Here is a 26,425-nt window from a genome sequence, read left to right on the forward strand (position 1 = left end):
TAAAATTGGTCTCGTTTATCATATATTCTGGTACTGAGATGACCGTTTAGGTCAAATTCGAGGTAAAAGTCTAAACATGAAGCAGTTTAAGCTTGCCTGTTGTTTCTTAAAATTCTAGTTCTTGAGAATATGATATTGGAATCCAGTTAAACAAGTCTAGATTGTAAATGGAAAGAACAACAATACATCGGAACGTAGAATTATATGACCTGGTCTTTTTGGTCTTCTTTTTGACAAATGTCTAATGAGACTCCAGAATGCCGATAACTTAATCTTCGGTGTAGCATTTTTACCTTTTTATTCGCTATTATCCGGTTATGCCGCATGGTATCCCAAAGAAGCATTGAGATAAAAAGAAAAAAATCTGGGGCACAATGCTTATTAGTGCAGTAAAAAGGTAAATTCTTTTTGATACCATACGGTATTTCCAATTTACATGGGGAATAGTGGTATAAAGAATAGGAAAACAAGCTTATGTGTGAATTATTTTCAGAGAAAGATCGAGATTTAAAATTATCAAGAAGTTTTTTAAGAGTTTTTTTTAGAATCAACATGGTTAATACCTCTTTACGCGAATAACCATGCTGTTTCACAATTTTACTGGATACGGCTTCTTTCATTGCGGACTTGTCAATCTAATGGACAATCCCTTTGTATAGAACAGGCAATATACCGTAGTTTGTACGAAATTTTGGAAAGCTTAGGTATCCATTACGAACAAGGTAAGTCCTCACATTTTCTGTTCAATGAAAAGTTCAGTGAAGCCATGAAGGACTTATATATAATTCACAAACATATTATGGTTGTCAAATGATTAAGTTTTTGTGTGTGGGCTTATCTGAGTCCTCATTTATTCCAAATTCTGTTACCAGACACTCTCAGTCATACTTTTTACAAACAACAACGGTTTATTCCTTGAATGCCAACATCCTTTAATCTACCAACAATTTACCTGTAAAATCATGTTGGCATTCGAGGAATAGGTGCAATAGTTATCACAACAAAAGTGGATGCTTTTCAAAACAATCATTCTAATTAAACAGAAAGGTAAATTCCAGGTAGTTAAATCACAGTGACTTTCATGTTTGTAAAAATGTTGAAAATTCATTCAACTGCTTGAACCAATATGCTCTTCTCTAAACTTTGAAATTGTTGCATCACTAGGTCTTTGGACTTTGATGCTTTTTTCAATATTTCTATAGTTTTGTGTGCTGTAATTTTCTTCTATTTTATTTGATTGAATTTCTCAGAACTTTGTATATTCTCATACTTTTTCATAGCATAAAAAGAAGAACTTTTTGAATAATAATTTTGAGAGCACAGAAAAAAATACATATAACATATTAAAGTAAACAGATAAGCAGATTGGCAAAAAGCACTTTAAATCTTCAAATAGGAATATGGTTGAATATTTTATACAAGCCATTTTCATTTAACAGTCTATTACAAGTGTAAAATTTAACAAATTATTGTTCAATCAAAAAAGTTAATAAAGTTTATATTTACTAATAAAATATTCAGATTTAGATGATAACATCTCTAATATCCTTTTTTTAGTTTGAAATAATTGTATTTTACTAGAATTTCTTTATTTTTTTTTTTAAATATGTCTTATGTTAAGAAATATTTCCATTCCCAAAATATTCATTTTAATAAAAAGTAGTAAAAATATTTTTATTTTCTTAAATCTATAGAATTCATGATACTTTAACCCCAAAATCTTCTATATTTTCTTATCAAAAAGTGATTAAATGTTGCAATTTTATCAAGTTCTCTAATTAAGTTTTACAGTTTAATACTTATAAAATCATTTAAATAGTTATAAAAACACCCATTGTTCTTATACAAACATCTATTGAAATATTTTTGTTGGCATTCAAGGAATAGGTAACATATAAAATGTTGGCATTCGAGGAAGACACCACAACAACAACATTATTTGCAGCTTTGTACGCAGGAACAAAACATATTTATAGTGGAAAGATGATAAACATTTCACAGCTTGTTTGTCTCTAAATACTTTTTTGGTCGATCATTTTTATATATTATTTTTTTTTTGATAGAAGCTTTTTGTGCTTCTTTGTTAAATATTGTTTGTTTTTGTTCTAATTGATATTGTGACACAGTGCATGATGACTGCTGTACCCCATCTTTTGAAATTTTACCAATTATGTCTGTGTTGTTCACGCATCGTTGTAAATATAATGGAATTTGATGCGACTGTCATACAAGTGAAAGGTTTAGCGCTATAAAACCAGGTTCATTCCACCATTTTCTAATTTGAAAATGCCTGTACCAAGTCAGAAATATGACAGTTGTTGTCCATTCGTTTAATGTGTTTTATCATTTGATTTTTCCATTTGATTAGGGACTTTCCGTTTTGAATTTACCTCGGAGTTCAGTATTTTTGTGATTTTACTTTTTACTATCATTCTTTGAATTGAGCGAAGTATATGTTGTTGTTTTCTTCCTTTGCATCAAATCCAACTCTGAACTTCAAACCAAGGTCAAAGTGGGATTTTCGTCACCAAGCTCTTGAATACTTGGCATTTTATACCATAACAGTCCTGAATGTATTTTTTTTTTATCATTAAGTTATGAACTGAGGCATGTTTATATTCATGACAGAAATCAAATTGGTCATCCGCTGATATCTTTCCTTCAAGTATATATGACATAGCTGTTTTATATGGTATATACGCTGATAAGCTAGCAGTTTGTTTTAAATGTGTGTCTAGTTTCACTGAAAACTTGTCAATCTAATGGACAATCCCTTTGTAAAACCGTTAATATACCGTAGTTTGTACGAAATTTTGTGAAACTTAAGTATCCAATGCAATCAAGGATAGTCCTCAGATTTGTTGTTCAATGTATTGTTCAGTGAAGTCACGAAGGACATATGATTCACCCGGCAAAATATCATCCTTGAAAAATATTATGTGTCTATGTGATGGGTTATACCAGAGTGCTCATTTATTTCAAATTCTTTTACCAGACACTCGCGGTAGTACTTTTTACTTACAAAAAACAACATTAATTTAAATGTTTGTACGTAGGAACAAAAACATATTGACTGTGGAGTGATACTACCATTAGACATTTCACAGCGTTTTTGTCTCTGAATACGGACTTTTTTTTGGTCGATCATATACACAGATTTTCAAATTATGGTTTCGATGTTTTAAAATATACATATGGTAGCTTGTATTTTAAAGGGGCAGTGTGTACTGGTACGGTGCAGTCTCTCCATACACATAACTAAGTATATTTCCTCGTGCAATAAGTTCTGAATCTAGTATAGCACTTATTTAGGTTGACCATATCAAAATATGGCATTAAAGAGGCAAATGTCGGAATAGTATATATTTTTTTATCAAAAATATATGGCAGTTTAAGTATAAGGTAACAAAGACAATAATATAGACATAATAGATATAACATAACAAAGGCATACGTTAATTCAGTAAAATACAATAAATAGTAATTTGTAACAAAAACATCGACACAGTCAGCATCTGTCTAATACAATATTAATATTAAAGATATGTGTTTTTCACCCTTCATTACCAATTAGAATTAAAAACAAACAACCCCCAAACCCCGACTGAAGACAAAAAATTAAAAGAACATAAGATACATAAAGTAATTGTTTATAATGATACATATATTTTTTCGTTATATATAAATGAACATTAACTTATATAACACTACATTTCAAAACTCGTATAACAAACAAAAAATACATTTGATTATTTTATGCTCAGAAAAATGCTGAAAAATTATTTTCTTCGGTAATCAAGCAAATAAAACACCAATACTTCTTAAAAATTGTTGTAAAATAAATATTTATAAAGTCACATTGAAAACCTACTAGTATTCATAGTTAAAATGTTAACGCATCAGTGTATACATTTTAATTTTCCGTAATTTCTAGAATCTTTAGTTTCAGAAATACTGAAATATCGTTTAAACAATGAAATAAAACTACACTTTATAACGAATGACAACTTCATAATTTTGAACACAAATTCGTCAGCGTACTGTCAGGAAGTGTACTCGTGACACTGAAATATGATTGAAGAAAGAAACTGTGAACGCCAACCAATATAGAGAGACTCTCTGATCTGAACAACTGATCTATGTGCTCCCAATTTTTTTCGGGGAGCATGGCAAGTACAAATATATCTCTTAAAAACAAAATGAAATTAAGCACTGCAGTCAAGGTATTTTTTTTCAGTACAATAACGCAAAATAAAATTCACGAAGTAAGTATTTGATATAGAGTTATCTTTCGTTGACCTTTAAACAAACAGTTGATTTTTAATACATTTATATTTCTATCATATTTATTTCGAAATGCTTGTACAGTAAAACGGCGCAGTTAAACTTGTATACATTATATTTTCATTCATAACCATCATTTAGCATACCGCCAGGTTTGGCTTACAAAATTTATATTGCAGATAAATGCATGACAAATTCAATCACACTTACGTGCATTAGGAAACTAGCTTTAATAACTCAATTACATATATTAGTGTACAAGTTTGATCTTGATATTTTCTTAGGGACCCATTAGGGACGAAATGATAATCATGACACATGACCGCTATCCAGGTTTTAAAAATAAAATTACTATTTGTAAATTTAAGTTACCAACGGCACTTAATATAGTTTGTCATAAAATACACATAAACAATATAGGGAGCAAATATACATTTAGCACCAATTGTCTCTCTCAATATATTTAATGTTAACTTGGGAATCTGTTTCATTTCCTATACAGCTTTACACAGAAATATTTCCTTCGAAAACGGCATCATCAATAATAATTCTGTCTTGGCTACTATGGTCTTGATTGGAAATAATGCACAATATTACTTCTCATTAAACCTATATGGTCATTCTAGCTATATGAAACAAGCTGTAAAAGAAAAGAAAAACAGGATACAGTTATATTATTTCACGCATTTTAAAGCAATTACATTCTAAAACAAATTTGTTACTACGGAATGTTGTTATCAACAAGTTGTGCTTAATTGCTTTTTGGTTGCTGTTTTGTTTTGGGGTTGTTTTGAATTTTGTTTTGGTTTTGTTGCCTCGGAATGATTTCAATCGGCAGAAATTAAAAGGGAACAAAAATGGCCTTTATTAAAACCTCTATTTTGGATTTGTAACGACCATCTGCATTATATCGCGGTTTGCATTTAACAAAAGATTAACATAAACAAAATGAGTTATTTAAATAGAGCATCAATGTTGTCCTTATTGGACTAGCTAAAATTAGAAACTTCTCATTTCTCCCGCTTTATCTTGCCTGGCTAAAAGGATGTGAATGACCATGTTTCTAACATTAAACGTTATCAAAAGATTTATGTTTTTATATACAGCCGCTTTACGGAAAACTAAATTTTCCATCAATTTATCAGGGGAGTAATTGGTAATTTAATGTGATGTTTTGGGCTAGAAACTAGCACATTCATGAATCCTACACAGTTAAAAAAATAAACTAAAAGCATGAGTTATTATATAAGCGTTAGTTCTTTTTTTATAAAAGCCACTCATGCACGTCCAGAAAACATTGCCCCAATACATACTCCAGGGTGTCATTCGGTTAAACGAGAGAAATGATCGCGAAAGAATATCTAACGGGGTCAAGTATTGCGAGACGATCGTGAAAGCTCTGGTAACGGATCTTGAAAGAAATTTAATCGAGAAGACATATGAAAGGTCATCAAATAATCTAATTTAATTAATCACACAGACAAATTTACAACGAAAAAAAAAACTGTATATCAAAATGTTTCAACATTATGATCAGTATGTGAGAAATCCAGTTTTAGAAGCATATAGTTTTTACAAAACAACAAAAGGCAGTTTGCTTCTCGACATTTCAATGACATAAAAAATGTAAACAAACATGATTTTTTCACAAATTCGAATGAAATAAACTACTTTTAACCGAATAAGAGCATTTTATTTGAATAAATCAAATGGTTCTCATAGTCACAGTGTACAAGCGGACAGTGACACAAAACGGAAGTTGCTGATCTGTCCGACGGCGATCGGCTCGTTGTTTTTCAAAAAAATATAGAATATCAACACAAAGTGTCCCATAATGGATTGTTCAGCAGCTCAAGGTAAGTGAATAACTACAATGATGTATTTTTGACCATTTAAAGCTTATTTTATGCTTTTAGCATCAACCGTCTTTTTAAAATAACTCCTGATCATGAAGAGGGGTCAAAATTTTGCGATTTTTCGAGTCATAAATCTTAACAAAACTCCGAAAATTCAAACATTTTCAAGATTTTTAATCGATACATAGTTGAATAATCATATTCCGCATACACACACAAAAGTTTGGTTCATTTTTTTTTATTATATTGTCACAATTGAATCTTTTCTATTCAAAGTGTACTGTCCGCCTCGTTGCCACCGTATGTTTTCATACTGTCCGATTCGTTGGTCATATTCATGATCGATATCTTAAGCAAAAGTAAGATTGAAACATGCAATTTATCCACATTTAAACTTTATTCAACACAGATACTGTCTATGATTATATATGGAAAATATTTATAGATTGTATATTCAGCTTGGATCTCGTGTCAATTAAAGGGGGACATTGGTCACTCTTCCAGAACCTTTACTCATGTCTGCTGCTCGTATTCATCGTTTGCGGACCTTGTTGTTAGATTCTCTACCGATATAATATTCTAATAAATGCATGGTGAATTCAGTACACATGTTCCCTATGACATGATCTTTCTAATTTAATGCAAAATTAGAGTTTTGATCCAATTTTACGGCCTAATGAACATAGAAAACGATAGTGCGAGTGGGGCATCCGTGTACTATGGTCACATTCTTGTTTAAAAGTTATTTTAAAACAACAGTAGATGATAGTGAGTGATGCAGCGCACTTAAGAACATCAATTAAATAATGTTTTGCTTATATTTTCAGATATACATGATGAGTACTAGTAATCCTTATAGTTGTACAACATGCTTGTTTTCGTGCAAAATATTTTCCGAAATAATAGACCACAATATAATTCGCCATCCTGAACAAACACTTAAAATAAAGGTTTATATTCAAAATAAATGCATTCTTCAGACGAAAAACTTTTGTGTTATACCAAACCAACTACAAAAGGATGGTTATTACATACATAGTGACAATTATAAGGAAACTCTTAATATAGGAAAAACATGTGATCTTTTGGAAACAGCAAGCACTCTTTTTGAAATTGAAAATGATAACTCGCATGAAATTGGAAGCCCAGTTGCAAAAAGACAAAAAATCTCCACATCAACACCCCGCAAATCTGATATTTCTCATGACCTCAAGGAACAGACAGACGAGGAAATGGAAACTGAAGGAGACAAGAATAAATCATTTTTCGATATCGATGCAGATAAAGCAGGAAGTTAAAGTTGGCTATTTTCCAATATCCATATCAGCCCCCGAAAATCCATATCAGCCCCTGAAAATTGATATCAGCCCTTGAAATCGATATCAGCCTTTGAAAATCGATATCAGCCCTTGAGAATCGATATTAGCTTTTGAAAATCCATATCAGCCCCAGTAAACTTGGAAATATGTGATAAATAGATCATGACATGTCATTTTACATATCGGCCCTGGTTTCAGCCTTCGACCCATATCAAGCCTTCGGGCTAAAGCCCTCTGGCTTGATATGGAAGTCTAGGGCTGATACCAGGGTCGATATGGAAAATGCCATGTAATAATTTAAAATTATCGTGTCCTTTTCTTCACAGACATTTCAAAAGGAAAATACGCTCTTACTTTGCATCCGTGATCAGACTTTAACATTTCGATCATAATGTATACTATAACATAGATGTAATCGTAGGTACATGGGGACGGGTATTTTTTGCCCCATATTTTCCATATTTGTTAATTTCACTGATATTCGTGTTTTTTAAACTTACAAAAATATAATTCAGGAGCGGATCCAGAAATTGTTAAGAGAGAATTCATACCCAGATGAAAGATTAAAAAAAAAGTAACTAGGGTTCCCAACCCCGGACCCCCGACCGCCTGGATCCGCAACTGCCTAAGCGATTACAAATACATGTATTAAGTAACGTGAATGTATTCATATTAATTTATTTAATCGATGATTTGTACATATAAGAATTGAATAATAACTCATACAGAATAAATGCAAGTTATGATAAAAAATTTAACAAGAAAGGCTTCACCGCATACTTCATGTTAAATGTGTGTATATAAGTATTCTTACCTCTACTAAGGCAATAGGAAAACAAACTCATGGACCATTCAAGTACACCGTAACTTTTCAATTGATTCTTTTTGACTTGAATTCCAAGCCATGAGATTTGTTTGATTATTGGTGAAATAAGACGCAAACTGGGTGTAAAAAACTATTGTTTTGATTTTCTGTGTCAAACGGTTATAAATATAAAAAAGAAGATTTGGTGTAATTGCCAATGAGACAACTCTAAACAAGAGAACAAATTAAATGACACAGAAATGAACAATTATAGGTCACCGTACGGCCTTCAACAATGAGCAAAGCCCATACCGCATAGTCAGCTATAAAAGGCCTAGAAATAACTTTTGTTGCATGGTTGTATTTTTCATGAAAAGTTATTACCCCTATTTATGTTTTTAAGTGATAAAAATAACAATGTTCCACATGAATGTATGAATAAATATACCATAAAAATCACCTACGTGCCCCATTTTCCTAAAACAAACTAGAGAAACGTATATTAAATTTTCATGTGCATGCATTAACAATGCTTTTTATATGTAATAATCAGTAACATTTTATAAATGTTGATATTTCCTAGGAAATCGGTCATGAATGTGGATAAATTGCATGTTTCAATCTTACTTTTGCTTAAGATATCGATCATGAATATGACCAACGAATCGGACAGTATGAAAACATACGGTGGCAACGAGGCGGACAGTACACTTTGAATAGAAAAGATTCAATTGTGACAATATAATAAAAAAAAATTAACCAAACTTTTGTGTGTGTATGCGGAATATGATTATTCAACTATATATCGATTAAAAATCTTGAAAATGTTTGAATTTTCGGAGTTTTGTTAAGATTTATGACTCGAAAAATCGCAAAATTTTGACCCCTCTTCATGATCAGGAGTTATTTTAAAAAGACGGTTGATGCTAAAAGCATAAAATAAGCTTTAAATGGTCAAAAATATATCATTGTAGTTATTCACTTACCTTGAGCTGCTGAACAATCCATTATGGGACACTTTGTGTTGATATTCTATATTTTTTTGAAAAACAACGAGCCGATCGCCGTCGGACAGATCAGCAACTTCCGTTTTGTGTCACTGTCCGCTTGTACACTGTGATAGTTATTTTGTATAAACATAACCAAACGCCTCGTATCGCCAACATGTCCCCTGTATTTGTCTATCAAAATATCACTTCCCCGATTTTCATTTGCATTTAAATGCCGCTTCAATTTTGCAAATCAATTTACACACGATGATGTACTGCATTAATGACTCCACTGTTTTCGTTTGAAAAAAACCGAGAATCGTTCATCAGACCCTATATATAACACTATGAATATTACTGACAACTAACAAGCAAAAAAGACTGAATCGATGTCTGGCGGTAAAGAGATCTTTCGCCTTTTTCGTTTAATCTTCATTCGCAGCACAATGAAGTCATATGACAAATTATCGCAAAAAAGAAAAACTACGGTCGCACATGCCGGTGTCAATAAAATTAATTAAATGATTTTAAAGTATTTGAAAATAGCTCTACCCCGTTCATACAATTATTGAAGGATAATTAGTTGACCTCACACTTACCTTTATCATGAGGTGTTGTAGCCTACATCTACTTGCGGTCGCTTTATTTGAAACTGCAAATAGACGAAATAATAAAGTTGATGAAGTTTGTTTATGTAGATTTGAACTTAAAGCTTAAATAAATTTATGTTACTCCATGTCTTATGCTAGACGAAAAAAATAATAAACGAAGAATTTTATATTCATATACTGTAGAGAAATTTTTTTCAGGAAGAATATTAAGAAAAAGGAACAATATAATATGGTTATGCTTTTGTCATTGGGTTGCTGTAGCATTGATGAATATCCACACCTTAAATATTCAGAGGCATTTACCCCCTTTATATGTGGGGGGAAATTTTTTTGATTATTTAGGGGATCCCGTAAGCAAGACTGGAGCGTCAGGCAATGGGCTCCTTTCGAAAATTTCTGGATTCCACCAGTAATACCCATTATGAAATCTTCTTGCTCATCACATTCTATCTTTCTGAATATGTATGACATATGTCCTGCTTGCGTTAAGCAATTATCAATCAATCAATCAGTCAATCAAACTGAAATAATTTTATACCAATAAAATGTACTTACATCTTTCATCATGTATGCTTGATTAGGATATTCTGTTTCTGAAATACAGGTTGTTATGCATAATAAGTTAAAGAATCTCAATCATACTCTAGTAAAACAATAGCCCTTTGGTACGTATATATATAATATATCTAATGTTGTGTATATGCAATCTTCAACTTGAATATGGAAGTTCTCCATTTTAGTGTTTTATGGAAAACTCCACAACCTTGCATCCCCATAGTTTAACTTGAATATATCAGGATGTGCTTTTTTATTATATCTATTAAAAAGATAAATATGTAAAAATCACGATAGAGGTTTTCCAAGACAAAGAAACGGAATGTAATACTGTTAAATTCAAATAAGAAGATGATACTAGTATTCTATAGCATTCTTCCTATTACATAGTCCTTCCTTTTAACATTCAATCTAATTGATGATATCCAACTAGTTAACAAAATAATCGTTTTATTAAAAAAAAACAGTTATACACGTGCAAAGTTTTTTCAAAACTTGCAATGTAGCAATGGAAATGGAGAGGCGAAAGAAAGAAATTCAAAAGAATAAGTCGAATGCAATGGTAAAAAAAACGAAAAACGACCAAAAACACAACGTAGATAAATAAAGACTCAGCAAACACGAACCCCACCAAAAATCGGTAGTGATATCAGGTTCTCCGGGAGGGAAGCATAACATGTCCCACTAGTAGCCCCGTCGTGTTGCTCAGTTGAGTACAAACCCGTTGAGAAGTTTAATTCGGTAGGACATATTCTAGGAAAAGAAGTAGGGAGTTGCGTTTAAGACAATTGGAACTTGCTCGTTTTCATATGTGAAAAACGTTTTTCATTTTCCATAGCGGTCAACCAACTCGTGGTGGCGAATTTTTCGAAGGGATGATTCAAGTTCAAGTTCAACTTCTAGTAATTTAATTTAATTCAGCTATATTTTTCCAAATGAAATATTTATACAGCTTACTATAAGTTACGGATTGTTTTATTATTGAAGACATTACGGTTATTTTTAGTTCACATCATTGGATAGTTTTTTGTCAATCCTACCAAATCCCTTATATATGTACTAACCTGACCATGCACCAGCTCCATGCATGAACATTCTGTTGTGGTATTCTGGTCCACCGGCATATAAAGTATCTTGGAACGGATGATATTTTAACCCAATACCGTATGGAGTGTCTGCATCACTACTGAAACAGAAAGAACACTTATGCACTAGTTGACAGAGATATTAGACGTTTGTGTGATTCGTCATATTTTAAACATGTATTACTCAAATGTACTGTTGACTCTTTTCAGAGAAGCAATAGAAGCCTTGTATACAAAATAAAAATTTATAGATTCAAACAAATTAAGTGATTTCTTGTGGGATGTTTCTAACGGTAGAATAAAAAAACGAATGTTGCCAAACCTTGAGCTTGACTTAAATCCCCTTCTTCTTTGACGGCGTCTTCTCGCGTACATCGCCACCATCATCAAGATAATAGCAATTGTCATTAGAAAAAGTACACCTCCAATACTTACTCCCATTATCAAAGGAATATTATCTGGAAAAGATAAACTTATAGTTCTATCGAATGTTATAAAAACGGAATAAACCTCCAAAACTTATTCTTAATGTTAAAATAATAATTTGTCCTATGATGTGGATAAAAACAGAGAAAATACCATAATTTATAAGACAGAACGATAATAGTATGTGACTGAATTCAGTCATAGACTTAGATTTAAAATGTGTTTGTATATATTGTATTAATATTTCTACTGTACAAAGCATGTACTTTATAGTGTCAATGAATAATGGTGCCAGTGACTGAATTCAGTCAAGATTTTCGTTATTGTTAACATTTATATGTATATTTAGAATCAACTTAGATTTTTTTTCTATAATACTATAATCTAGTTTTGAAAAAAGGAAGATGATTCTTGATGTTTGTAAATTGACTGAATTCAGTCAACAGTTTTCTAATGCACTTCTGTAAAAACTGTATATACCCCTCAGAGCATTTACTTGTTGTGTAGGATATTGCACACATCCAACTGCTACCAATCTCTATTTTTTAATGTATTATCAATTGAATATTCAAATAAATTGAGATGAAAGTTGTAGTGCAAGATGACTGAATTCAGTCATGACTATGGTGTCACATATGCAGTTTGTATTCATACAGATAACTGGGACAAACAAATTTTCATTAAAAAAATAGTCGCAATTTAACAGTTTGAATAAAACGTATATCCTCATTTATTTTGTTTTTGAACATGCTAAATAAAAGCTTCAGATTACACAAATGGAAGCAAGTACCCATTGTGCCTAATATATTTTTCCAAACAGAGACCGAAATCTTCAGACTAACAAAAAAGTAATGTATATGCACATTTGCAATCGCGTACTTCTAAGAAAATAGCTGAAAATATGTAAGGACACGATTTGCCTCAACATGTGTCAATTTTTTCTAGGATATGGAGAGAAACCTCAGTTATCTAAACTTTAAGGAGGTGTTATTAAGCAGATTCTTGCATACTCTCCATATTTGACAAATCAGAATATTGACAAGTTGAAACAGAATGTGTTTAAAGAACAATTATAGGATTATATGTATATATATGACAAACATTGACAAACATTGATTTATGGTACTCGTAAAACTAACTCAAATTAAATAGCAAACGATTGCATTTGTGTTGACATGAATTTATCACGTATTTATCAAATAGTTATTGCTCAATCTTTACATTTCTATGTTGTAATTTGTGGATTTGCTTATCTTTTGTCGTTTTCGTTTATTTTCCGGCAATAGCGTTGTCAGTCTTTCTTCGACTTATGAGTTTTGAATGCCCCATTGATATCACCCGCCTGTCTTTTCTGCATTACATTATTAACAAACAAAATGCTAAAAAAAGTATTGATATGATAGCAGTAATAAATATCAAAATTGAGTCTTCATTTAATACGGTTGTTCAGTTATCAGACGAACAAGATTAAGATTGCTATCATACACAACAGCGATAATATACCAAGAGAACAAGCCGACAGTCTAGTGATACATTACCATGAAAACAAACAGACGAAACAAGGATACGATACAAAAAGAGCAAGCAGACAAACGGTGATACGATACCAAAGGAGCAAACATACAAAACAGGGATACTATTCTGTGGGAGCTACACATCAAAACAGGATTAGATTATAGAGAGCGAACAGTCAAAATAGGGAAAAGAGACATGGAGCGCAAGCAGCCGAAAAAAAAGGATGATATACCATGGAACCAATTAGCCACAACAGGGATTCAGAAACCAAGAGAGCGAGCAGACAAACGGTGATACGATACCAAAGGAGCAAACATACAAAACAGGGATACGATTCTGTGGGAGCTACACATCAAAACAGGATTAGATTATAGAGAGCGAACAGTCAAAATAGGGAAAAGAGACATGGAGCGCAAGCAGCCGAAAAAAAAGGATGATATACCATGGAACCAATTAGCCACAACAGGGATTCAGAAACCAAGGGGACAATCAGACAAACCAGGGATACGACAACATGGGAGCAAACAGACAAAATAAGGATAATATATCATGACAGTTATCATACAAAACAGGAATACGATGCCAAGCGAACAAACAGACAAAGCAGTTATACGATACCAACCAAGGAGCGAACAGACAAAGCAGGGATACGATACCAACCAAGGAGCGAACAGACAAAGCAGGGATACGCTACTTAAGGAGCAAAAAGACAACACAGGGGTAAGATACCAAGGTATCAATTAGACAACATATACGTTGAAGAAATTAAGACAATATCATGACCATGCACCGCTCCTAATGCCCTGTTTGCATTGCATCAGAAGTAAAAATTATGATCCCAATATGACGTTCTATAAGAACTTGTTTACGTATCTAGTTAATAAAGAGATGTACTTACCATCTGAAGAGTAAACCCTAAAAAAATGGAAATATAAATGAATCAAATAGTGACATGTTGAACCATAAACTAAATTAATTTCTGTCAACTTCATGTCAATATAGAAAAAAAGCATAATAGATATAAGAAGATATGGCAGTAGTGCCAATGAGACAACTCTCCGTCCAAGTCACAGTGTGTTAAGGTAAACCATCAAAGGTCAGCGTACGATCTTTAACACGCCGGAGCATAATTTGGCTCACACAACACAACACAAAAAAGTACATTTTCAAGAGTCGATGCACTTTAAAGATTGACATACTGTATATGTTCTTATCTATTGTTGAAGACCATATGTATAAATCCTCTAAATGTCTAATGATTTTTCTGTTGTATTGTTTGTTTATACCACATTTCCTGTTGTAGTTGATATGTAAATGTAAACAAATTTATATTATGATACATTGTAATGTAGCTTATATAAGCATTATTGTGGTTAAAAATGAGCAAAATAGATAAGTCAGAAGTTTGTGAAAATCACTCTACTTTTTTTCTCAATGTAGGTTAATGCCCCTTTCTTCCTTTCCGACCCCCCCTTTTTTTGTACCTTGGTTTGGTTTGTTTCTATAGAACAGCAGACGGTATTTATTTATTCAAGGTATACTCTTCATAATATCAGTGATTATTCCATCATTTCAGTGTTTCTCCTGTTTTTACGAGCATGTAATAAGTCGGAGAACATGTAGAGGTTGTTTAAACTTTAATATCGCAATGTGTTTGTCGACTCCTTAATTTATGTATGTGTTAGGTGTCGACAGTCCTTTGATAGTCTGCCTTATTCACAACTATTCTCAACTCGTGGTGGTTTATAACTGGATAAATTCTAGAAACATTTGTGTATTGTTGAATGCTGTTTAATATTGATGTTTGTGTGTCTTTGTGTTTTGTGTGTTGCATGGTGTGCTGTCTGAACACCAAACGCCGCACATTATAAAAATACATTTTTTTGTAATCTTATAGTTGACATCATCTATAATAATAAAATTAACGGTACCAATTTTCTGCATATAAATCACAAACATGATAATTGCAAGTAAAGAGGTCGGTTATATAAAGTAGATGACTATTATGGGAGAAAGATTAATCGTATCCTTCCAATATATTTAAACTGTGACTTATTGTTTCTTTTACTAGTTGATTGCATCCATAACTTTAACCTAATTTGAAAAAATAACCATCTTATGTACATATCAACATCATCTTACTTTTTAGCAACACATGATGGGTAGCCATTGGAAACTGTACATTCCTCTCCAGAACTGCATGGTGATAAAGTAGTCAAAGCAGTGCATAGATCTTTTGATTGAGCTGAGTTTGATATGTAAGCTGAAAAATAACATATTTTACAGAAATTAGAAATGTATGAATTAGTGATATTAATTGGTTTCCTTTTTATTTTACGAAACTACCCTAAACACATTACAGAGCTATACAAAAATTCAAAAACTTTATTTTTGACATTTTGAGCAAAATCAATGAGATTCTATATGAAAAAGTAAATGACATTTATTTACAAATCATTGCTCTGGATTAAATTATTTTTGCTAGAAAAACGATATCAGGTCTCACTCACATTTTTGCATGTGATTTATGGAGAAGCAGCAAATAATGCTGGCTTAATTTCGAACTTGGATCGAACCCACTGTTTTTTGCATTCGAGACGAGCGTGCTACTACGAAACCACTACTGTGATGCGTATGGTTTTAAACTACGATTTTTATCTTGAATGGACCAAATCATTTAAAACGGTGATAGTTTTAAACATTAACTGGATATTTCGTTATAAAACTATTTCTCACCTGTATTGCCTGGATTGCCTGATGAACCAGCTGTTGTAATATTAGCACTGGTTGCTTTTGTAGGTATGTTTCCAAGTGTAACAGATGACGCGCCATTTACTAGATCAGTGACGGCATTAACAATGGTGGTAGGACTATCTGTCGTTGTCGTTACATTGTGGTCTGCAATTATACTTCCTTTTCTAAATAAAAAAAATACTGACTATTTAATGTATTGCAAGGTATTCAGAGTTATTAAAATGTCATGGGATTATTGATAAAGTTACAGTTTACATTTACATCTTCAAATTCTTATTAGTCACTTTTACATTGAGTTTGAGAAAGTTAACTTATAAATCTTATTTAGTTTTTTTTTATAATTGCAGTATACTTAGCTGTAATAAAAGGTATTGTTGTAAATCAACAAGTTTATAAATTTATTCCAGAAGTTTTGAAGGATTAAAAATCATATCTGCTATATTCATTTTATTGAATAATCGCACACCTTCTTCCTTTTGAAAAAGATTTACTTTATTTGTTTCAGTATTTACTAACAATGAGACAAAATCATGTTCTTACATGGTAAGGTATATTACATTTTTATTCAGGCAAATTCAAGCACATATACAATTTTTAACAAAACAAGACAAGATCAATGATACATTATATATACTTCATAGTCGGATCCGGGAGGGGACCTTTTTGTTGAATAAAGAGGGAATAACTGAAGCATGACTTTAGCGAGTGCACCCCTCCCCCTTTATACAAAGTATTGGATCCGCCACTGTACTTTTGAAAAAGTATCATAATATATTTTATATTTAAAAAAAAACAGTGTTTAGAAAAAAGCCTAGGACATAAAAGCTTACATAGTATATATTTTTTTAATGGGTTTCCTGCTGGAAAATATATAAATTTTGAATAATATTTCAAAATTTGACTTTTACCCCAAAAAAGGAAAGAAAGATCAATTGTTTCTAAAAAAAACCACCCAAATAAATAAAAAAAACCTCCAGTTTCTATATTTCTTAATTATTTCTTATTGTAATTTTTAATTGTCAAGTTCAGTGCTTAGCTTAAATCGATAACATGTCAATGGAGAACAGTTTTATATTTATTAAAAAAAATGTATTTACTGTTTCTAAAAGGATATTTAAAGAAAAAAAAATTAATATGTAAACTTCAACCATCTTGATCTTATATTCTTGTACCTCTGGTTGTGTTTTGTAGGTTATATTTTGGACTTGAACAGGACAACAACCCAACATCGACCATTATATTTTCATACTCACTGAATTGATGTTATTGTAATGCTGACAAAGATTGCTCCAAGTTTGTCCTTCCAATATTCTTCAAGCTGAATATATAAAAGGCGTTAATTGTAACGTAATTTCAAACTGTTTTGAATAATTGGAATCAGAAAATGAGGAATTAATATAAATCTAATGCTATTATCCTTATGTTTAAATCAGTACTGCAAGTATATGGCAATTTTGTATAGTACATAAACGGTTATCTTTATTTACATATAAGTGTTATCATATATCAGCAAAAAGTAAAGACTTTTGCAATTGGACCAGAAAAGGACAAGATAGTGCAGAAATGCAGAAATGCATAATGCTATACAATGATGACTTTCAATTTGATGACAGAAAAAAAGATGCGAATAAGATTCCATTCCAAATCCATAACTATAAAATAGTCATCACGAAGAAAACCGCTTAGTATTTATATATATTTAAAATGCTTATAGTACAAAAGTCTTTAATCAAATAACTTACGAGGAAAAAATAACATAGAATTGTATTTGCAAACTTACCCCCAATTTTATTTCTTTATATTCGTCTGAAGAAGGAGTATTTAATATCGAACTGTCTACGTTTTCGTATGTTGTTGTATTCAATGTGAACACTACTGCATAATTAATATCTACAACGAGAAAATGAAAACCGATTAAAACCTATTATACTTTGATACGGTGCTTTTTGTTCGCTTTTGCTTTTTGTCCGATAATTTAGCTTTTTGTCCGACACTTTTGCTTTTTGTCCGTTGCTTATTGTCCGTTTTGCTTTTTGTCCGATATTTTTGCTTTTTGTCCGACACTTTTGCTTTTTGTCCGTTGCTTTATGTTCGTTTCGCTTTTTGTCCGTTTTTTTTTTTTTAGCTCACCTGGCCCAGAGGGCTAAGTGAGATTTTTTACCACTTGGCACCCGTCGTCGGCGTTAAATTTTACAAAAATCTCTTCCTCTGAAACTACTGGCACAATAAAAGCAAATATGGCCTAAAAAAATCCTTATGGTATTTAGTTTCAAAAAAGTATCCAATGTTTTGCCAAATAATCAAGATGACCGCTAAGTCTAAAAATAGAACTTTGGGGTAAAAGGTAGATTTTAGTTTATATGTCTGAAACCAAAGCATTCAGAGCCAATCTGACAGGGAGTAATAATGTTCATCAGGTTAAGATCTGTCTGTTGAAAAATTTATGACACATTTGATAACAAGTTTTTAAGTTGCTGCCCTTGAATTGGTAATTTTAAAGAAAATTAGCAGTTTTTGGTTTATATTTGATTGGAGTTTTATTTTTAAGTCGTTATAACGACTAAGCTTACAAGTTTGTTATAACGATATAGCTTACTTGTTTTAACGGCTCAAATAACTTGCTTACTTAAAACTTCTTATTGTAAATACACTTTTTTAACAGGGTAAACTTTGATTATAATACTTTTTTTTTTAATTCATTGATATTTTCCACTTGTATCACATATTAATTTCTGAAATTCAACCTTCTGGGTATTACCGAGACTAGTTCCAGATTATATTGTATTTCTCTTTCTTTTTCGGGAGTAATAACTGGGGATACAGTCGTCTGTCTTTGGTAGGTACATGCATACTCTATTTACAAAAAAATATATTGAAAACTTAACCACATTTACGGATTATGTAAGTATCGCATTTCAGTTAGGATGATAAAATTAACAATTACTTCTACTTTTGCCGCCCCTTGACTTGACTGTTGATGTATTTATTTCAAATGTTTCTATTAAAAAGTGTTATATATTTAGAAATGCAGCACTATCTGTACATAAGATACTGTGCACATCTATTTCGCTATAAAAATTAAGTAAATGCTAAATGGCCTTATTTTTACTTTTCTCACTCTTTTCGAATTTGTCAAACAACAATTAACTACTTGGCTGACAATGTTGTGTCAACCAAAGTTTCCTTATTACTTGAACAGCCTCGAACGTCTAAACAGTACGTCATTTGGAAATAGTTGCTAGACATTTCCAAAATTTAATGATTAAAACAGTTTATTTCCAATAAATTCTAATTCTTCATAAAAGAAATTCACTCATCTAATTATTAGATCTATTTCAATTTAACATTGTATCCATATTTAAATGTATTTGAACGCTTAGCTTACATATATATAATTGTGGAATCATATAATAAGTAAGAGGCGAAAGGTACCAACGCGGCACACTAAAGAAAGGTCGAAAAAAACCCAACAAAGCCACAATGAAAATGAAAATCAACTGAAATGCGATAATTACAAAATGGGATCCCGCTAACATGTATACCCCCCCCCCCCTTTTCTCCCATTATTTATGTATGTGTCTGACCCAAGTCAGGAGCCTGATATTCAGTGGTTGTCGTTTGTTTATGTGTTACACATTTGTTTTTCGTTCATTTTATTTATATAAATAAGGCCGTTAGTTTTCTCGTTTGAATTGTTTTACATTGTCATATCGGGGCCTTTTTTAGCTGACTATGCGGTATGGTCTTTGCTGAAGGCCGTACTATGACCTATAGCTGTTAATGTCTGTGTCATTTTGGTCTCTTGTGGACAGTTGTCTCATTGGCAATAGAAAATGATAAAGTTTGTAGCTATTAGATAATATTAAATATATGGATTTCTGGCATTCACATTTATAACGACCACATTTAAAGTTTGTCTTGGCTGATAAAAGAAATTTCACAATACAAACTGAAATGCAAGAAACGTACGAAAGCGTATTTAGGGACATAGAAAAAAATAAAATTGGCAGTGAACTTTTTTTTCAAAGTCGAAATTTCGACTTTTCAAATCTCGAAATTTTGACTTTTCAAATCTCGAAATTTTGACTTTATCTTGAAATTTTGACTTTTCAAATCCCGAAATTTTTTACTTAAACTTGAATTTTTGACATTCTAAAATCTCGAAATTTCCACTTTAAACTCGAAATTTCGACAAATTATTTAAAAAGCGTCATCCACACATTTTGGCAATTTATATTCAGAAATTGGTTTTGTTCTTAAATTAAGATATGGATTAGCATTTAATATTGAAGAGTTTCATTCGAAAAGAACATGCATATTGACAGATAAAAAAGGCCTGTTTGGTTTCCTAATAGCAAGTCACTGACTTTGCCTTGTTTAAACAATGGTAAATCAAGTAGCAAACAATGCCATGCATATTCATGACGACCAATGAGCTGCTCAGTTTTCTAGTTTGATAATTTTGAAATGTTGGTTCTTTTTTCTGAATCATTGATTAAACTCTATTATATAGGTTGGCATTCTTATGACACAACTATTAACCCTTGTCTTTATATATTAGACTGTTGAATAAAAGTATGTCGTAATATAGGTTTGTCGGAATAACGGGGTTGTCTTGATACACATATCTGAAGTCCAGATTTGAAATATGTATTTGAACGTGAAACATATTTTATTTATTCTTCGGCAAAAACAAGATTTTCTATCTAAAATAACCTCTTTAAAATGGTTTAGTTTATTAAAAATGCTTATCAAGTTTATGATGTATATGGCTCTCCGCTTGTGGATATAAATGACTGTGAATGACTGTCGAAATTTTGAGTTATAAAGAAGTCGAATTTCGAGTTTAGAAAAAGTCGAAACTTCCGAGTTTTAAAGAAGTCGAAGTTTCGACTTTTAATAAAGTCAAAATTTCGTATTCTAAAAAAGTCAATATATCGACTTTTCAAAAAGTCGAAATTTCAAGATTTTTGAAAGGCAAAATTTCAAGATTAGACTTGAAAAGTTAATATTTCGAGTTAAAGTTGAAATTGTAAGATTTGAAATGTGAAAATTTCGACTTTGAAAAAAAGTTCATTGCCAATTTTATTTTTTCTATGTCCCTAATACGCTTCCGTAAAAACGCACAAACGCATAAAGATGTTTATTCGGGACATTCGGAGTTATATATGAACTAACACCAATGAAGGTTGTAAAATACTATAGGTGATACATAATGCTTTACGTTAACTTATGTTCTTTTTATCTTTTTGTTTGTCGTGAAGAGCCAAAATTGCACAAAAATAAAGGATTCCTCCTGTAACTAAAACAACTCTTGAAATATATATATTCGGATATTCGTTGGTGGCTAAAGGCTATCAATTTCTGAAATTTTAAATTTTGTTTCGCTTTTATAACTGTTCAAGATGTAACTTGTATCTAAAATGTTGGTAAAAATAAAAAAACAAAAATACTGGTCTGTATACAATGTACTACAAAAATAAACGAATGAAAGCCGCTGGGCTCGGATAAGCACATTTAAAAGAAATGACAGCTTACACGAACTGAGTGCCAATAAAACCACAGGTCCAACACTTGCTTTTTCAAAATTAAAATCTATATTCAAAATGATAATTTTATAAAACAAAAAATTAAATAGGAAAATTTACTATTCAAACAATAGATCGATATTAAATAAGATTGTTTCATTATCATTTTTCAGCTACAATGGGTACATGTATATGAAACATACGATAATAGAGTCCTAACAAAGAATGTTTCTTCTTTGTTATGTTGTGCAACAAAATCTTTACAAGTCAACACATGGTAGTGATAACACTAGATGTTTAATAGGATCCCGCGAAAAGCCTGAGTTTGTTCCACAAACGAAGCAAATTGTCTGTGTGGCAAATCGATGAAGGCTTTTTATACACATATAAAAGTTGTTGGTTATCAGATATTTTTTTACGCCGGACGGCCATTAAAACATCACCACGGAAAGGTCGCCACGTGCTTTTTTCTTTAATTTCTACGCAAACTGATATAGTTCCAAAGGTTTTACCATGACCACTAATAGATACTCGAGTCAATTAGAAAGCCACTGACGCGGATACAATATCGAAGATGTTTAAGACAAATGCATCGGTCCTGTTGGTCGTTTGTTGCTTTATGTCTCCGTGTACACGGCCTATCATTAAAAGATCCTTTTGACGGAATTATTATTAGTGGATTATTTGGTCATATGTAGAGGGTAAATATACGGTCTATGAGCAATTACATCTTGGAAAAAGCCTCTTTCAATAACGCCCAAAATTGTTTGTCTCTGGTTGTCAGAAAAACCTGGCATATAGTCTGCTATTTAATGAAGTTTCTTGACAATAAGGGCGTGAAATTCATGACATATTAAAGCCTAAATTAACATGTCAAAAGTAAAACAAGAACGTCATACTTGGTTTGGTAAACGTTCTTAGAACTCGAAGTCCCTTAAGAGCCTGTGTGATCACCTTGGTCTATTCATATTCAACAAACAAAGGACACACTCTCCAACATTGTAAACAAGAATGTAATTCATAACAAAATCTGTTTTGTTGACCTTGTATTGCTCAATGATCATATGCTGTTTTAGTTTCTTTCTATCTTCTTGAGTTTTGCTCAAAACACAATAGAGGATAAAAAAAAATCCTCATTTAAGGGCAATAACTTCTGTTAAGAAACACAGTTTATTTAGCTATGTCGGCAACATTTTATTTTTTAGTAGATCTTTACTTGCTGATCATTTTTGTGATTTTAGGTGTATCTTAATCGAATTATAATTTTCTATAATATATGACAAAACGCAAAATAGATAGTGAAAATCGTCTTTAAGGTGGTATGGGGTATAGATTAAAAATGATAGAATTTGTTCAGACTTTGCCAAAAACGTAGTACTAGTATATATTGTGAAGTGTTCAAAAATATAACAAATATGATAGGGAAAAGAACATTTTCTCAAGATACAGGTTATGAAAAATGACGCATTTTGTATAACTTATATAGGGAAAAAACAGCATTATGTGATCAGAAGCTAAACTAAATGATAGAATTGAAAACACGTGATAGAATATAGCTTTTTGAAAATGCGGTAAATGAGAATATTAATAGGTAAGATAGGGTCACCGTGCGTTTTTTCCCTGCTTAAATTTAAAATAGAAAAAATGTCATGTAGACCCTTTCAGAAAATGTACTATTTTATAGTTATCACCCCTAAAATTGCCAGTTTAAAAAAGTCATTTATCAAACAAACAAAATCAAATTTGACCTTGTGTTCTCTGTTATTTACAATTCAAAAATGTGGAAAGACACTACATTTAAGGACAATAACTCCAATAAGATGTCGCCTCATATTATCTATATTGTAGATTTAAGATATGAGGCAAAAACACAAACAAAAAAATGGTCAAAATCATCATCACAGGACATTTACTGTACTAAAGAGTCAGAATGCGAGGACATATGTTACCACTCTTTTAGGTCATTTTTAGTAGCAATACACTATGCCAATTGGACATGCTTTGAAACTTTATATATGCACTTGAATTTTTACTTGATAACATTTTTGTTCGCTTTGGATATTCCGTATATCGTCAGGTTGTTGGAATTCCAATGCAGACTAAACATGCACCACTAATTGCTGACCTGTTTTTGTATTGTTATGAGTTACAATTTATGACTAAAACTAGCAAAGACCCATCGAAACAACATTTGATACAAAAATTTAACAATACTTTAAGATATTTGGATGATATATTTGCTCTCAATAACGACGACTTCAGTATGTATCTTAATACAAAAAATTATGATAAAAGAGATGATTTCTCATTTCCTATCGTTAATTATCCATTTTCAGATGGTGACGTCTTATGGTGTTTATATATCTCAACTTGTACGATTCGCTCGAATGTGTAACAACGTATTATATTTTAGCGAGAGAAATTTATATGTTACTGAAAAATTATTACACCAGGGTTTTCGAAATCACAAACTGTTAAAACATTTACATAAATAACAACGGACTACTAGCAGTTGACTGCCATGCCAGCACCAGACCTTAATTAAACTGATTGAAAGATTATGTCTTCATCATATGAATATCAGGTACAATCCCTCCCGTTAGGGGTTTAGTATTATGCTATCATAAAATATATGAGAAAAGCATAACCCGTGTCATGCAACAACTGTTTTTTTTTTTAAATAAATGTGTTAAGTTCCGATGCAAAGACCCTATAAGTGAATCAATATTAAAGCCAAAATATGCAATCTTTAGTGACCTATCGTAACTATGTCCCTTTTTAATAAGTCTGTTTTAAGGTTTTGTAAGCTTTTGAGGAGAATACTGACATAAAAATTGGAAGTGAAATACATGAACGTATAAGATGCCTGCATATTGAGTTATATTTACGAATTATTTCCTTATACCTTTGATAAAATTAAGTATTGTAATTTTCTTTATTTTCTTTTGTTACATCTTTTGACATCGGACTCGGACCTCTCTTGAACTGAATTTTAATGTGCGTATTGTTATGCGTTTACTTTCTACATTGGCTAGAGATATAGGGGGAGGGTTGAGATCTCATAAACATGTTTAACCCCGCCGCATTTTGCGCATGTCCCAAGTCAGGAGCCTCTTGCCTTTGTTAGACTTGTATGATTTTTAATTTTAGTTTCTTGTATATAATTCGGAGTTTCGTATTCCTTCCATTATCACTTAATACCAGTATACATATTTTAAGGGGCCAGCTGAAGGACACCTACGGGTGCGGGAATTCTCGCTACATTGAAGACCCATTGGTGGCCATCAGCTGGTGTCTGCTCTATGATCGGGTTGATGTCGCTTTGACACATTCCCCATTTCCTTTCTCAATTTTATTATCGATTAATGATTTCGACCATGTTATCTCACTTGTAGAACTGATCTTACTGATTATCATGAAGTTTTTTTGTATCTATTAAAATCTTCAAAATAGTAGGCAAACACGAACATAAATGGTAAAAATTATTTAAGGGCAATAAATCCTATATTAAATGAGAAATGAGTCCATGGCACACAGATAATGACTCGGCTTGCATTTACCTTTATAAAGGGACATGACTTAACTACGGCTCAAGTGACACTACCCAAATTTGTACTTGATCTAACTTCTGCTATTATAAGCATTGTGTATTAGTGTCATAACATTTGCCTGAGACAAACTTAAGTTCGAAAACAAAATCGATCAAGTCAGCATCTTCCCCATTTATAAAGGGGCATATCAGGAAAAGTGAGGACACTGAAATTTGTATTTGACCTGTGTTTTGTAGTTATACACACTGGACATTTCATACCATTTTTTTTAAGTTAAATCAACAGTTTTTATATTTGCAAAGGGACATAACTCTAGAACAGTAAAAGTGACACCACCAAAATTCAAGACCTTTCTGAGTTATGTGGTAATACGCATTGTGTTTAAGTTTCATAACATTGGGTTGAGGCAATAAAATTAACGGTACCAATTTTATTGCACCAGATGCGCATTTCGACTAATCATGTCTCTTCAGTGATGCTCGTGACCAAAATATTTGAAATCCAAAGCTTATAAAAAAATGGTGAGCTATAATCCAAAAGGTCCAAAAGTATAGCCAAATCATTGAAAGGAATCAGAGCTTTGCATGAGGGAGATACATTCCTTAATTTATAATAATTTATAATATTTTGTAACAGCAAATTTAAATAACACAAACAAATCCGTATTTTCATGCTAGTACCGAAGTACTGACTACTAGGCTGGTGATACCCTCGGGGACTAATAGTCCACCAGCAGAGGCATCGACCCAGTGGTAGTAATAAAATTAACGGTACCAATTGTATTGCACCAGATGCGCATTTCGACTATACATGTCTCTTCAGTGATGCTCGTGGCCAAAATATTTGAAATCCAAAGCTTACGAATTATTTAGTAAAAGTTAACGGTGGACGACGGACGACGGTCGCCAAATGATGAGAAAAGACTATTTGGTCAATAGAGCCAGATGATCTAAAAAATAAATCAGTATGTTTTTAGAGAAAAAAAATAACATTCAGTATATGTTATAAATAATGTTATGAGCATAATTTGAAATTTTAGCTTTGAAACATTTCTTACAAACTATTAAACACAAAACGCAAAATTTATAAATATCCACGATAACACTTAACAGTTCTGCCTACATTGGCAATATGCGCAATTACTTTT

The 26,425-nt window shown here is 31.8% G+C and overlaps 1 protein-coding gene across 2 annotated transcripts in view; it reads right to left on the reverse strand.

Moving 5' to 3' along the window:
- Positions 1 to 3,368: 3,368 nt before the first annotated feature.
- The window catches only part of LOC134706780 (serine-rich adhesin for platelets-like), a 35,377-nt gene continuing 12,320 nt past the window's right edge, over positions 3,369 to 26,425 (reverse strand). The window contains exons 4-13 of one of the 2 annotated variants that reach the window (XM_063566051.1): positions 17,980 to 18,089; positions 17,453 to 17,517; positions 16,182 to 16,363; positions 15,588 to 15,708; positions 14,344 to 14,360; positions 11,827 to 11,962; positions 11,484 to 11,602; positions 10,420 to 10,457; positions 9,853 to 9,905; positions 3,369 to 4,924 (exon numbers count right to left, since the gene is read on the reverse strand). In XM_063566051.1, coding sequence (XP_063422121.1) covers positions 9,858 to 9,905; positions 10,420 to 10,457; positions 11,484 to 11,602; positions 11,827 to 11,962; positions 14,344 to 14,360; positions 15,588 to 15,708; positions 16,182 to 16,363; positions 17,453 to 17,517; positions 17,980 to 18,089 — 836 coding nt within the window. In that variant the 3' untranslated portion in view covers positions 3,369 to 4,924; positions 9,853 to 9,857. Of the gene's footprint in view, positions 4,925 to 9,852; positions 9,906 to 10,419; positions 10,458 to 11,483; positions 11,606 to 11,826; positions 11,963 to 14,343; positions 14,361 to 15,587; positions 15,709 to 16,181; positions 16,364 to 17,452; positions 17,518 to 17,979; positions 18,090 to 26,425 lie in introns of both variants that reach the window. The other variant, XM_063566050.1, reaches the window with a different exon arrangement.

This window comes from Mytilus trossulus, chromosome 2, assembly GCF_036588685.1.
Source record: "Mytilus trossulus isolate FHL-02 chromosome 2, PNRI_Mtr1.1.1.hap1, whole genome shotgun sequence".
In the NCBI taxonomy this organism is placed as follows: domain Eukaryota; kingdom Metazoa; phylum Mollusca; class Bivalvia; order Mytilida; family Mytilidae; genus Mytilus; species Mytilus trossulus.